Source organism: Manis javanica, chromosome 4 (genome assembly GCF_040802235.1).
Source record: "Manis javanica isolate MJ-LG chromosome 4, MJ_LKY, whole genome shotgun sequence".
Lineage (NCBI taxonomy): Eukaryota > Metazoa > Chordata > Mammalia > Pholidota > Manidae > Manis > Manis javanica.
Window position 1 is genome coordinate 9,184,966 of NC_133159.1, and position 13,341 is coordinate 9,198,306.

General features: G+C 56.7%; 1 protein-coding gene across 1 annotated transcript in view; it reads left to right on the forward strand.

Annotated features, from left to right (window-relative positions):
- Positions 1-792: 792 nt before the first annotated feature.
- Positions 793-13,341, forward strand: part of TNFRSF1B (TNF receptor superfamily member 1B) — a 32,556-nt gene continuing 20,007 nt past the window's right edge. The window contains exon 1 of the mRNA XM_036999896.2: positions 793-964. Within this exon, the coding sequence (XP_036855791.1) occupies positions 905-964 (60 nt within the window). The 5' untranslated portion in view covers positions 793-904. The remainder of the gene's footprint in view (positions 965-13,341) is intronic.

A 13,341-nucleotide genomic window follows, 5' to 3' on the forward strand; every position in this document is an offset into this window, starting at 1 on the left:
CCTCTTCTGGGTCCCCATAACTTGCTGGATGACTTTCTATCCCAGCCTCTGTTTACTTGTCAGCCACCTGTCAACAGGGCATTCAAAGAAGCCAAGGCAGGGTCTGGCTCACTCTGAGAAGGGCTTGCAGAATGTTTAAGGATAAGCGAACAAATGAACAGCTTAAATGTATGCAGAGCTTATGGAGTTACATATATATACTACTTTGAAAGTATACATACATATATAATATCTACTATGTTATGTATATTATATATCTTTTAATCTTCAGAATAGCTCTGAGATTAATGCAGAGATTCAGACCCAGGTGGTCTGGCTTTAGCGTCTAAATGAATGAATGATCTAGAATGCCCCGTGGTTCCCCCAGAGCTAGTGTCAGCTTTGTGCGATGTTTTTCCAAATTAGTGACCCACGTTCAGGGAGGGGGGTGACTGCCGGAGATGGTTGGGGTAGGTAGACGTAGGGCAGGTCTAGAGGCACAGTCTCGGGGTAGCCACAAATGTAGTGGGAGCCTGTCCCCAGTGCGGGTCTCCAGCCTCCTCACTGGGAAGGATGACACGAAGGGATGGGGGCGTCAGGAGGTTGAGGAGGGGTCACCGAGGGCTGAGAGTGGCTGTCGTTGGAGGTATTGCCCAGCGCTGGGTTGGCACAGCTGGGGCCAGGCTACGTGTCGGGGTCAGGGTGTAGGGCAGCTTGCGGGGCAAGGGGCGTGGGTGGGGGGGAGTGGTCGAGGGGTCGGCCCCGCCCCGCCCCGCCCCGCCGCCTGCCCCTCTCCAGCAGCCGCGGGCGCCGGCTTTCGCTTTCAGTCCGTGGCGCTCGAGCGCGGCGGAGCCCCGGGGCGAGGCTCGAGGGCGCGACCGCCAGGGACGCCGGACCCCGCCCGCGCGCGGCCGCGCTCTCCCCCATGGCGCCCGCCGCCCTCTGGGCAGCGCTGGCCGTGGGGCTGTGCACCGTGCCCGCCCAGGTGGGTGACTCGCGCGGCCCCGCGGGGACGCCCGGCCTCCAGCCTACCGGGCTGGCGCGCACCCTTCCCGCGACGTGCGCCGTCCGCGCTCTCCCGCTGCGCCGCGACAGGGGTTCGGGGCTCGGGGCGACCGAGGCGGCCCGCCAGTCCCCGGGTCGGACGCGCGACGCTGGGGACCCCGGGTTTGGCACGGGTGCACCCGGTGCACGATCTGGTCCCCGCGGCTCCGGGGAGTGAGCACCCCGGCCCCTCCGCCAGCGCCGGCCAGGGGCTTGGGACCGGCCGGCGGGCCCTGGGCAGATCCCAGGTAGACCCTGGCTGGACCCCAGGTCCGTTACCCCTGCGACTGAAGCGACCAATCCTGCCCTCCCGCGGGGGTTGGTGGCGGTGCGTGTACTGGGGCGCTGCCCCCACTGCTGATGCCGGGCACCCTCCTCAGAAGACTACCTCCTCTGGGCTATGGTTTTCCTCTTTCTGAGAATCCTAGGGCTGCGCGTCTGAAAGGGCAGGGCCAGGCGTGCCGGAAGCGTGGACTGGGGGTCGTCTCTAGGGCCCTTTGCCCAGACCCCTTCCCCAGGACCCCTCGTGTGTCCAGTGGCCCTTTCGAAGCCTCTTTTCTGTGGGCTCTGGGGTAATGTGAGGAGATGGTGTCCCCCGCTTCCCCTGGGCCTACTTCCCCGAAGGGCCTGAGCTCTGGGGACAGAGGGGGTGAGGGAGGCCTTCTGGGCAGATGTGGTCTCTGAGGTCCTCTGCCCTCACCACAGCAGCACGGTGCAGTCTGCAAAGGGGATGACTGGTCCTTGGGCTTTTTTGGCTGTCTCCATGGTCTGTTAAGATAGGGTGACCCCGTTTTACCGGGAAGAAGACTGAGGCTCTGAGAACTCCTTGTATTTCATGGCAGAGCATGGGGGGTGTCTTCTCCTTCAAAGGGGGCATCTTTCCTGCCTTGGCTGGGGAGGAGGTATGCCTTCATCTCTTCCTTATGAACTTACCCTGGTGGATACACGGTGCGCTGACTTGTCTGGACATCTTGACGGGGGAGGAAGGTGGGAAGGGACACTGGCTCACGCGGTAATGTGACGTGACTCACTGGCCACAGCTAAAGGTATCTTTAGAGTTCAGTTCTTGAGGGCAGAGGATGGAGGCTGTCAGACCAGACTTGACTCACTCAGTGCGGGTGCCAGGGTAGGTCCTGGGGGACTGCCGCAAAGGTTGTCCTGGAAACAGAAGGTTCTGGGTGGCCTTTGGGTTAGGAGAGTCCCTTAGTGTGTAGGTCCCCAGCCTGACTTCAGGGTAATGCTACCAACTCATTGAGGGGTATGCTGGGCAGTGAGCCCCAGGGAGAGGAGCAATAGGGCTTCTCTGCAGGACGCTATGCCTGAGTCCTATTGTTTGAGGGGTTTCCCCCCCAGCTCTCACCTCCATCCCTTACCGACTGGCTCCTGTGTCCGCTCAAGGCCCCTCCTTCTGGGACTATCTCCACAGCCTTCTAGCTGGTCTCCTGGCCCCTGGCCCACTCTCCCACTGATCCTTCTCGATAGCATCACTGGGGAGGCCTTCCTCAAGTCACAGCGCCTCTCTCCAGGCCTGAAAAACCTCCCATAGCTTCCAGTAGCAGAGGCAGAAACTCCCTCAAGTGTCCCAGGCTGGAGTGAGTGAGGAATCTGGGTTCTTGTTGCTACCTCTCTGCTCCTGTACCCCACATCTGTGAAACATGATCATCATACTGTCCCCTCTCCTTGGCCCCATCCTTCAGGGACTTATACACGTGCTGACTCCTCCAGGAAAGCCTTTCCTTATTGTCCCAGTTAAATCTAATTTGCTCTTCGAACTCCCAGAGCCCTTCATCCCTCTCCAGGATAGACTACATTCCAACTTTTAATCTAGATGTGTTTTATCCTCCTTAACAGATGGAAAGTGCCTTGAGGGCAGGGACTGTGGGGTCCTCCTCCTCCTCCTTTTCATTATTAGCATCACAATGGCTCCTGTTGTTTTGCACACCTACTAAGTGCCAGGCATTGTGCTAGGACTTTGCTACAGAATCTCACTGAAACCTAAAAAGTAGACCGTGCTATTTGTATGTAGACATATGGAATGTGAGGCTCAGAGAGGCTGTGACATTTCCCAGGGTTACAGAGCTAGGAGGTAGGCGTGGAGTGGGATGTGAACACAGGTCAGCCTGACTCCAGAGCTCTTTCCACTATACCCTCCCTGTGCCTGTGGCCCCCTCCTGCCCCCAGCCAGGTCCCCTGCACACAGCAGACACTCAGCAATATTGGATACGACTAGATCAAGTTGCAGAAAGTGCCCAGGGAGACCCGAAGTGGTTGCAGGTGTGGCCAACTCAGTTTGCCAACAGGGCTTTTGCCTCTAAAAGCTGTATGTGCTGGCTGGTGTGGAATGCATCATTTATTCATCTGGTCATTTGCTCATTCAACAAATAAATGGGGCCAACTCTAGTTAGGGAAGAGGTTGGGGGCTCCCAGGTTGGGGTGGAGATAGATGATCCAAGGCACCTGCTATCCTGGGATGTCCCTTTGCCCCCTGCCTGACATCCCAGGGGGCACCTGTGTGCTTACCGAGGATGTTGCCCGGTGGTCAGGTATTCCTTCAGAGGGCAGGTGGCCAGGCACCTGGATGCCGTGCCATTCATTCATTCATTCCCAAACATTCATGGACATCTGCTCCAGGCCCACCCCAGTCTGGGCTCTGGGGACCCTGAGATGACCACAGCCCAACTCCAGTCCTCCAGGAGCCACATTGCTAATGGTCTTGGACTTGGGCTCTTGCCCTAACTTCCCTCATGACCTGGGCCAAGTTAGTGAGCCTCTGTTTTCCCATCTGCGGGTGTGGAAGGCACTCCCGGCCTTGTTCTTCCCACGGGGCCAAGGGGATTTGAAAGGTGTTGAAGCAGATAAGGCTAAGAACCTGCCTGGCATCCTTGTGTTGGGGAGTGGCCCTCACCATCATCCTGGGGCCCAGCTCAGTGGCTCCTGGAGTGTCATGCCTCCCAGGCACTGACCATCCATTGCTTCCTCCAGGAGTAACCAGGAAGATTGGGGTGGGGGTGTGGTTGTCAAGGGGAAGAGTTTTGGTCCCAGTCATAATGTGTGTGTCTGTGTTACATTCAACTCTACACATCAACTTAATTCTCAGTTTTATGCCACGCTGGCTGCCTTTCTGTTCCTTAAACATGCTGCACACACATCTGCCTCAGGACCTGTGCACTTGTTCTCCCTTTCACCTTGAATGTTTCTCCTGCTGATATCCCCTGATCTCATTCCCTCACTTTCTTCTGGTCAAATGAATTGTCTAAGAGAGACCTTCTTTGACCATCTTGTCTATAAAACTCCTCACCAAGTGCTCTCATTTCCTGACCTGCTTCATTTTCCTATATAGCACTCATGATCTATTATATATTTTTTCACTTTTATTGTATTTTCCTACTAGAATTAAGCGTGATGAGGGCAGGGACTTGTTCACTGCTACAGACTCATAGCTCAGGATAGGATTTCGCATTCTCAGCACTGTTGGCATTCAGGCCATGCAGCTGTGGGGATTACCTTGCATGTCGTAAGATGTTTAGCAGCATCCCCAGTGTCTACCCATTAGCTGCCAGTAACACCCCCTTCAGCTGTGACAATTAAAAATGTCTCCAGATACTGCTAAATGTTCCCTGGGGAGAAACTGCCCTGGCTTGAGAACCACTAGCTTAGAATAATGCCTGGCATGTAGTAGGTGATAAACAATATTGAACAAATGTCCAGAAATATTCATCTGATCTTTATCATGAGCCTGTTTTATGAATGAGATGGAACAGTTTAAAAAGCCAGTGGGGACAGGACTGGTTCCGCTTGGCTCCCCGTCTCCGGGATTTCTGTGGGCTCCCTTCCCTGCTGTATTGGGTCTGCCCAGGCTAGGGGCTACTCTTTCCATAGTGCTCACCCCCCACATCCACCCCCTGGCTTGTGACAGGGCCACCCTCTGGCAGTGACTCAGGGCCCTAGTAGGCCTGTGACTTGCCCTGAAGCAGGCAGGGAGGGAAGCTGGGGGTTTGGGTGGGGAGGGGGTGCCACGGGGGGAATGGGAATGAAGTGGAGCTGCTGGGTTCCTGCCAGGCCCAGGGAAGTAGGATGGATGAGTTAGGGGAAGGGCCCAGGCCTCAGATCAGACCGACCTTGGCTCAAGGCCTTACTTTGCTGTTTATGGGAGGTGTGACCTTGGCAGGTCTTTTCTTCTCTGGGAGCTTCTGTGTTCCCATCTGTAAAGTGGGAATGACCCCATCTCATTGGCTGGTTGTCAGGATTAAAGGTGCTTCGTAAGCTGTGCAGCCCAGTAGTGGGTCTTGGTGTGATCGTGACTCTGCAGAGCCTGACCTGACTGGTCTCAAGGAAATGCTGGCACCGACCACTGCAGAGCCAGATTCTCTGCCTCTGAGCCGCAGGGCCTCGAGGCATGGTGCCTGGAGCTCCTGCCCAACATCGCTGACTATAAGCTCCCTCCTGCCCCCCTGCCTCCTGGCTGGGCCTCTCACACCACCTGCCCAATTGCCTGGCCTTAAGGCCCTGACATGTGGCAAAGGCTTCAGGGTCAGGAAATCACTCCCTGACCCCTTCCACTCCTTTGAGTGAGTGGCAGGTGCTATATGTCATTTGAGGGTGAGTGAGGGGTGCATTTGGCATAGAGGCATCTCATGATGTCTCTGTGAAGGAGATGCAGATGGCTTCAGCTTTCCCCTCTGTATGATGGGCATGGGCTGATTCCAGGCTGTCTGTAAGGTCTCTCCCTTCTCTAACCTCTGTGATCCTGGAGGGTCAGTTTACTTCAGAAGTAAACAGAAGCCCCATCTGAGAATGGGAAACCCTGTGGAGGCTCTTCTGAGGTCATGCTGACCATTCCTCAGCCTCCAGCTGACTTCATAGACAGCAGGGTTTCCAGGGAAGAGCACTAGCCTAGGTGCCAAGGGACCAGAGTTCCCATCTGAGCACTGTCACTGACTTGCTGTGTGACCTTGTTCAGTTTACTTAACTTCTCTGGGCCCGAGCATCCCTATCTAAAAAACCTAACAAGCACTGATCCTAACACACTCTTGGAATGTTGGGGAAATATCAGCTTTGCAAGTGTTTGATAAGGCCACAGACTGGGGGTGAGGGAGTCTCAAAGTTTGCCCAGGAAGGAGAGCCCAGACTCACAGCTGTTACTGGGAACAGCCTCTGTTGTTGCTGACCTTAATTCCATTTGCTTTGGCTGGATGACTCAGGCCCCTGTGGCATCAAGAATTCCTGGCTGTCTGTCAGCTTGCATCCAAGACAAGATGCAGAACCCTCAGGCAGAACAGGATTCCTGGGTTACCTGCCTCCCTGTTCTTTAGTACCTAGATAGCACCTTCTAAAGTTCAGAAGCCAGACCCTTTGGGGCTGCACACTGTGGAAAAGTCCATGCTGTGGGCACCCATGGCATCACCTGCTGTTTGGGAACCCACAGGTCCAAGGAAGCCCCGAGTGGGGACTGACGGTTTCCTCGAAGAAGCCCTTTGTCACATGTGATGGGCACACAGCCCTCCCCAACCCCGGTTCTGAGTCCTGCAGGCCTCCTTCCCACCCCAAGGGATTTAGGGGTTTGTCCTCTGCTGATCTGTTGACTGGGCCATTGACTGTGGGGCTGGGACTTGGAAGCTCAGGGCCCACCCCTCTGGGACCCACCGTCATTTTCCACCACGACACGTCGTGAGGTCACAGATGGTGATGACATCACTGTGGTTTGGGGTTCTCAGGCTGTGCGCCTTGGAAGAGGAAGTGTCTGTTTACCGACTGGGGTTTAAAAGAATAGATTTCCTTCTGTCCCAAGTGTGAGCAATGCTGGGGGGAGCTGAGCAAGGGGACAGTGGTGAGACCCCAAACTCCAGCTCTGGTCTCCTCTCTGCCCTGCTGTCCCTCTGCCTGTGATATGCCACCCCACCTCTCTGGGCCTGTGTCTTCTTTGCAAAGGAGGAGGGGTTGGGACAGCTACATCTCAGGTGCCACCTGAGAGGGGTAAGATCACCAGACTGTTGATCCTGTTACTAGAACAAGCAGGCTTGCCAGCCAGCTCATGCATGCGTGCTGTGGAATGTCCGGGAAAGCCCACTTCTCAGGCCCCAGGCAGCCAATGCCTTCCCACTTTTGTAGCAGACACTAAGAGGCACATGTGGAGAAACTGGCAGTGCAGGTGAGGCCAGCAAGGCCCTGCTCTGTCCCTGGCTTTGGAGCAGGGGCCCTGGGTTGACCCAGACGGTCTGACCAGAGACAGGGCAGAAATCCCCAGGGGGTTTTGTTTGTTTTCCTCTGCCATCCAGACAGTGGCCCACCCATCGTTTCAATCTGAGCTTGGCCCTGCAGCGCTCTGGCTGCTGTGGCCACGGGTTCAGGGAATTGAGTGGGCCTGAGGGGGAGAACAGAGCGGGAAGGGGCAGATCCTGGCACAGGTGGGCTGTATATGGGACATCTTCCTGGCTATCTGGAGGAGGTCTTCCCAAACACCAGGAGAGATCAAGAGAGATGCCAGTCAAGAGAGATGCTGGAGGATGTGGAAGTAACTGGAGCGTGGGGCTAGGAGGCGGGGTGGGGGTGGTCCAAAGCCCAGTTCTGGCTCGGCCCCCAGCTCAAGAAAGGCTTGGCCAGTTCCCTTCTGCTCTCTGAATCTCAGCTGCCTCAGCTGGAAACCGAAAGCAGGAAGGACCTCGGCCACCCCAGCTTTAGAATCCTTTGGTTCCAGTCCAAAGTCCAAGCATAGACTGGAGAGTGTTGAGGGGCTGGTGGCTTTGGGCAGGGGGTGGAGCGCAGCTCTGACCTCCACATGGCCCTCGTGTGGAAGTCCCAGGTTTGGACTTGAGAGCTACTCTCCAGGGAAGGGCTCCTAGCACTTTGCCGTAGTTAGTGGGGCTCTGGCCAGCATCCTGGGCACCCGTGCCTGTCTGTCCTCCTGCTGACCCACAGCCCAGCTTCTGCCACTCACAGAGGTCCCAGGTTCAACTTGTCCCTGGCGAGCCTGTCACCTGCTGCGCCAGTCTCCTGCTCCTCTGGTCACAAGCCCCAAATCCTGCTCTCTGTCCTCCCAGCAATGTTAAGCCCCCTCCTCCAGCTCACGGCATGACGCTCCTACCCCTACTTCCCATCCTCCTCGGCCATCACCCCCTCCACCCTCATGGCTTCGCTCATTTCAACTAATTGGAAATGAAAACTTTGCTTCTCTTAATTCAGCACCTATTAGGCACCTGCTGTGGGCTGTGCACTGGGCTGTGCATCGAGGGATGAGTAATAAAAACCCAACAAATAACGCTCAGCTCTTACTGCCTGCCCGGCACAGCGCCAAGCACTTTATACCCTCTGACTCAGTGAATCATAACAGCCCTGGGAGGTGGGCACTGTTTTGTCCCCATTTTATAGATGACAAAGCTGAGGCTGGTGAATGGCAGAATTGGGATTAAAACCCAGGTGTCTGGCTCAAAGCCCCCACTAGAGTGTGTGGAGTGGGGGGCATGGGTCCTGCCCCTGAAGGGGAGGCACAGGGAAACAAGCAATTAACCAAAAAGTGGTTGGGGAAATAGAGAGATGTACCCAGATTGTCACTGGGGCCCTCCGGAGGGATCTGTGCCCCACCTCCCTCTGGGGGTTCAGAGGTTTCCATGAGATGGCGCAGTGGAGAGGACTCTAGAAAGAAGCTGAAGACTTAGCCCTGTTCGGGGCTGGGGGTCGGTGGGTGGGGGGGACTATCTGGACAGAGCAACAGCAGGAGTAAAGGAGCAGGTGCTGCTAGCTGTGAGAGGCGGTGACAGGAGACCCTGCAGGGTCCCGTGAAGATGGGGTGGCAGACGCTGGGAGGGCAGGCAGTGGTGCCTGGGCCCCAGTGAGGGGACACTGAGCTCAGGCCTGAGCAGAGGAGCCAACGTAAGCTCTTAAGCAGGGCCAGACGGAGATGTCTGGAAGGTGGCTTGGCATCTGTCTGGAAAGCCTGGGGACCAAGAGCAAAGAGGCTGGTGAGGTGCTGCGTGTGGGGAGGCTGGCGCCTTGGGAGACTGAGGAGGCGACAGCGACAGGCTCACTGTGTGGGGGAGAATGGAAAGGGTTGGGGAGTTCTCTTCACCAGACTGAGGGCTCCTTTGGGGCAGGGGCCACACCCTGGTATCTTTGTGCCCTGGTGCTTAGCACAAAGCCTGGCCCCAAGAACCGGATACCAGCCCAGGCTTCCTGTCTGCCCCCAGCTCACTTCTAAAGCAACATCACAGGCTGCGGGCCAGGAGTGGGACGTGTCACCCCTGGGCTGCAGCCTGTGATGTGGTCGGTCCTTCCTGACCCAGATGCTGCTGGTCTCCGTGACAGCAGACCGCCCAGTGTCGTCACTGTGTTGGCCTGGCCCGATGTGGCTGCACCCTGCAGTCCAGGGGTTCCCACAAACCCTCCCAGTATTGAAGCCCAAATGGCTCTGCTGCCTCCCATCACACCCCAGGGCCCCAGGGACCTGCCATGCAAATACTGCGGTTTCTCTATTGCTTGAAGATGGACTCCCCCTGGGTAGGGGTCCTTGGGCACCACCTCTGCCCCTCCACACAGCTGCAGTGTCTGCCCCTGAGACCCTGGAGACCGTTTGGCCTGGGGGAGTCACTGAACCCGCCCACACCTTGTTCACTGGGTGTTCTTGGAGGAGTCACCTGCTCTCAGAGCCCCTTGTCTGTAAAATGAGGGGGCAGGATGAGATCACAGGGTATAAAACTGTCAAAGACCAGAGGCAGATGTAGCCATGACTCCCTCCTATCTGCTGTTCGCTGGCTACATGGCCTTGGACTTGGCCTCGAAGCTCTGGGAGCCTCTGTTTCTGCATCCCTAAAATGGAATAATGTTGACATTGTTGTGTTGGTGCAGCGGTAAATGAGAGCATGCATGTAGACATTCCCAGTACCGTGTCTGCACACAGTAGGTGCTTCTCCTAGGTCTGAACAGTCTCTATCAGTCTTGCTGGCTCTGAAAAGGGTAGGTTTGAGAGGCACGTGCTACTCCCGAAAGCCTGAAGCTTCTCCATGGCCTTCTGACTGTGTTTCCTTCCTTCTCTCACCCTGCCCACTGTGACCCCTTCTCAAAGGTTCTGGCGTCTAACAGGGGGTCTCCAGAAAATTTAAAAAGCTTCGAAGACCCCAGAGATGCTGTGCTAATGGTGATAGGAAGAGGGGAGGCTCCGTCCACAGTTCTGTGCTTTCAGATGACACGCACTGTCTTTCAGGACAGCTGCTCCTTCCTTCTTCCCTGGGCCTGTCCTTCTTGGCCTTCCTCTCTCTCATTGTCTATTTATAAATAGGAGAAGGGACTGAGGGCCCCCACCTTGGGGTACACACAAGGTTTGGGGCCCGGAGCTGGAAAGGCAGGAAGTCAGCTGGTGTAGGGTTGCCCAATTCCCCGAGAGCCAGCTGACTCAGCCTCCAGGATCTGAGAGAGCTTCTCCCCGCCTCACCAGTAATGGCCCCTGTGAAGTGCCCATCTTGAACTTGTCACTCCTCCAGCCCTGGCTGCTGGCTGTGGTTTCTGATTGTCCAGGGTAAGAGTGGGGAGGACTTGGGAAGGGAGGGAGCAGAGGGCAGAAGCCGTGCCCGACTCACCAGGTAAGTCTTGTCCTGCTTAGCTGTGCCCCTGGGAGGCCTCCGAGGCTCCCTGTCTTTCAGGGATTCACAGCTATGTCACTGTCCCTTATCCTGGACACTGCGTCTGCTGGCCACATAACGGACCCCCAGCCCCTGGGTTTTAGCTACTCTTTATTTTGGCCACACAGACTCTTTATTTTGGGATCCTTTCATCCCTCCAGGTGTTCCTCTTGAGTGAGATCCCTTTAGGACAACACAAGGCCACATCTGGCCTGTGGGAAATCTCCCCCTTCCTGTGCCCCCATGAGGCCCCTGTCCCGGCAGCTGGCTTGCCACGGTCTCCTGATCTAGGCTTCTCAAAGAATGGGTCTGGGGCCAGCCTATAGGTGACTTCATAAGTCTATGGGTCTCAGGAGGTCACTCACTTGCCCTCTAGGTGGGAAGGAAGCCCTCTCATCTGCAAGGCCCATGTGGCCATCTGGCACCTCACCAGAACCAGGCAACTTGCTGCCCAGGCCTTATCCTGGCCTCGCCTCCTCTTAGCTGGAAGCAAGGCAGAGAGAGCCCAGTTCTAATATTCCATCTGACACAAGTCTACGACTCAGGGCCTTTGCAGACCCTTAGACCGCCGTACCACCCCATCCCCTGGGAGTCCAGGAGAAGACAACGGACCCAAATTAAGACCCCCGGCCTTTGCTCCTCCATCCCCAGGAGAAGTCAGGGCAAGGCATTATCACCATTTTACAGGTGACAGTGTTGAGGCTCAGAGAGAGTAAATGACACCCCCAAGTCCCCCAGGACCAGTATGTCTACCCAGGTCCTCTGACCTAAATCTGATGCTTCTCCTGTGATGCCAGGTGTCTGTGTACCTGGGAGGGCAGGTGTCTCTGGCTCATTTCCTCCCAGAGGCCACCTGCTCAGGCTGCCCTCACCCTGTAGGGGGTGAGTGGCAGAGGCTGGGGCATGGAAGCCCAGACCTGTACCCACCTTGCCTCACACCTCAGCCCCCATCCCCCAGCTCATTCAGTTTTTCCACCTGTCATGTGGATGGGCCACCCACCCACCTAATGGTTTTGAGGCCTTGGGAGGGACTGAGCTTTTCGACACCCATCTTTAAGAAGCCAGAGCTGAAAAGAGCTTAGAGCATGAATCAGGACCACACTGCCATTTTACAGACAAGGAAACTGAAGCCCGGAGAAGCCAGAGAAGTCGCAGAGTGGGTCTGAGTCGGGGAGGGAGGGCCTTTGGGGTGGGCCGGGGGGTTGAAATCCAGTCTTCGTGGAGCGGGGGAGATACAGGTGTCAGCTTGCTGCCAGGGAAGAAACGGCTGGAGGCAAGGCCTCTTGGAGAAGGCTCAGTGTTCTTATCTGTGACTGGGGATAACAACAGTATTGACCTCACAGTGCTGGGATGAGGGATTGGAGAGAAGGCGTGTGTGTAAGCTGCTGCACGGTGCCCGGCTCCAAGCCAGCTCTCAGAAGGTGCGCCCCTGATTTCGTCTCCTAGCCCCTCGCCCTTGCCCTCCTCCCCTCAGGCCTAGCTGTGCTGGCCCCGGCTGTGCCTGGGACGCACACTGCCCTGTGGCTCCTGGCCTCACTGTGCTTTTCCTCTGCCCTGGTGCTGCTACCACCTCACCTTTTCTACTGGCTGTGTCTGCGTCACTAGAGCTCAGCTTCCCTGGGCAGGGACTTGGATGTGTCCGCCCGGCACCTAGAAGAGCAGGTGCTCGGTGCCGTTTGTTGAATGAGTGAATGAATGAGCAAACAGACATTCCCGCCCCTGACTTTCTCTGCCACTAAATGGGAGGTTGTGTGAGATAATGTCTGGGGCTCCTGCCAGCCCTGAGCTGCCGTACCTCAATCCCGCCCCCACTACTGGGCCTCATCCTCCTTTTAATGGGCTCCCACGCATCTTTCTGGCACTTGGCAGAGCTGCCCATCAGCTGGGCTGGCCCTCTCTGCTCATGGACTCTGCCTATGAGCCTTTGCTGCCCTGTCTGCGGAGGAGCAGCCAGGCTGGGGGTGGGCCCTCTAGGGAGCCCAGTGACACTGGCTGCTCTGGGAAGGGGCCGACAGCCCTGCCTGCTATAGAAGACTGGCTATGCTAAGGTTTCTGAGTGGTCACCTGGGAAACCAGGTCAGAGCTGAGGTCAGAGGACGTTGGCTTGAGGCCGAGAGGTCCCCAGGGTTGGTGTGTGGGTGGGTGTGAGAGAGAGGGAGCATGTGTGCCCAGGTAAGCCAGTGCCCCAGTCCCTGCTCTGCTTGGAGGTGGGTGAATGGGGGCTGGTGGCATGGCAGTGACTCAGGGTCAAAGGTGGAGGCAGATCCGAGAACTAGTCTCCTTGAGCTGTCCTGAGGAGGGGACCAAAGCTCTAGTGTCACACCCCAAGAATCACACCCCAACCCCAACCCTCCTCCCTGGATGACTTCAGACAAGCCACTTGACCTGCCTGAACTGTGAGATGGGCGCACACCCACCTGCTTTTTGGGGTGGAAGTGGGACGCTGTAAAGTACCTGAAGCCTGCCTGGCACATCGTAGGTGCTCCCAACTATCCCACTGTTACCTGCCCTAGAGAGGGTCTGAGGGCCAAAGCAGAGAACTTGCTGGAGGGAGGAGGCCACATGGTAGGAGGGGGCATCATGGAAGCATGGGCTCCCCAGGGAGCACGGTGGGGGCAGCAGGAGTGCCGCTCTTCTTGGGCAGCCTTGGCACGTGGTCCCCTTGCTCTGACTGAGCATTTGTGGAGTGGTGGGCGGAGACGCCATCAGG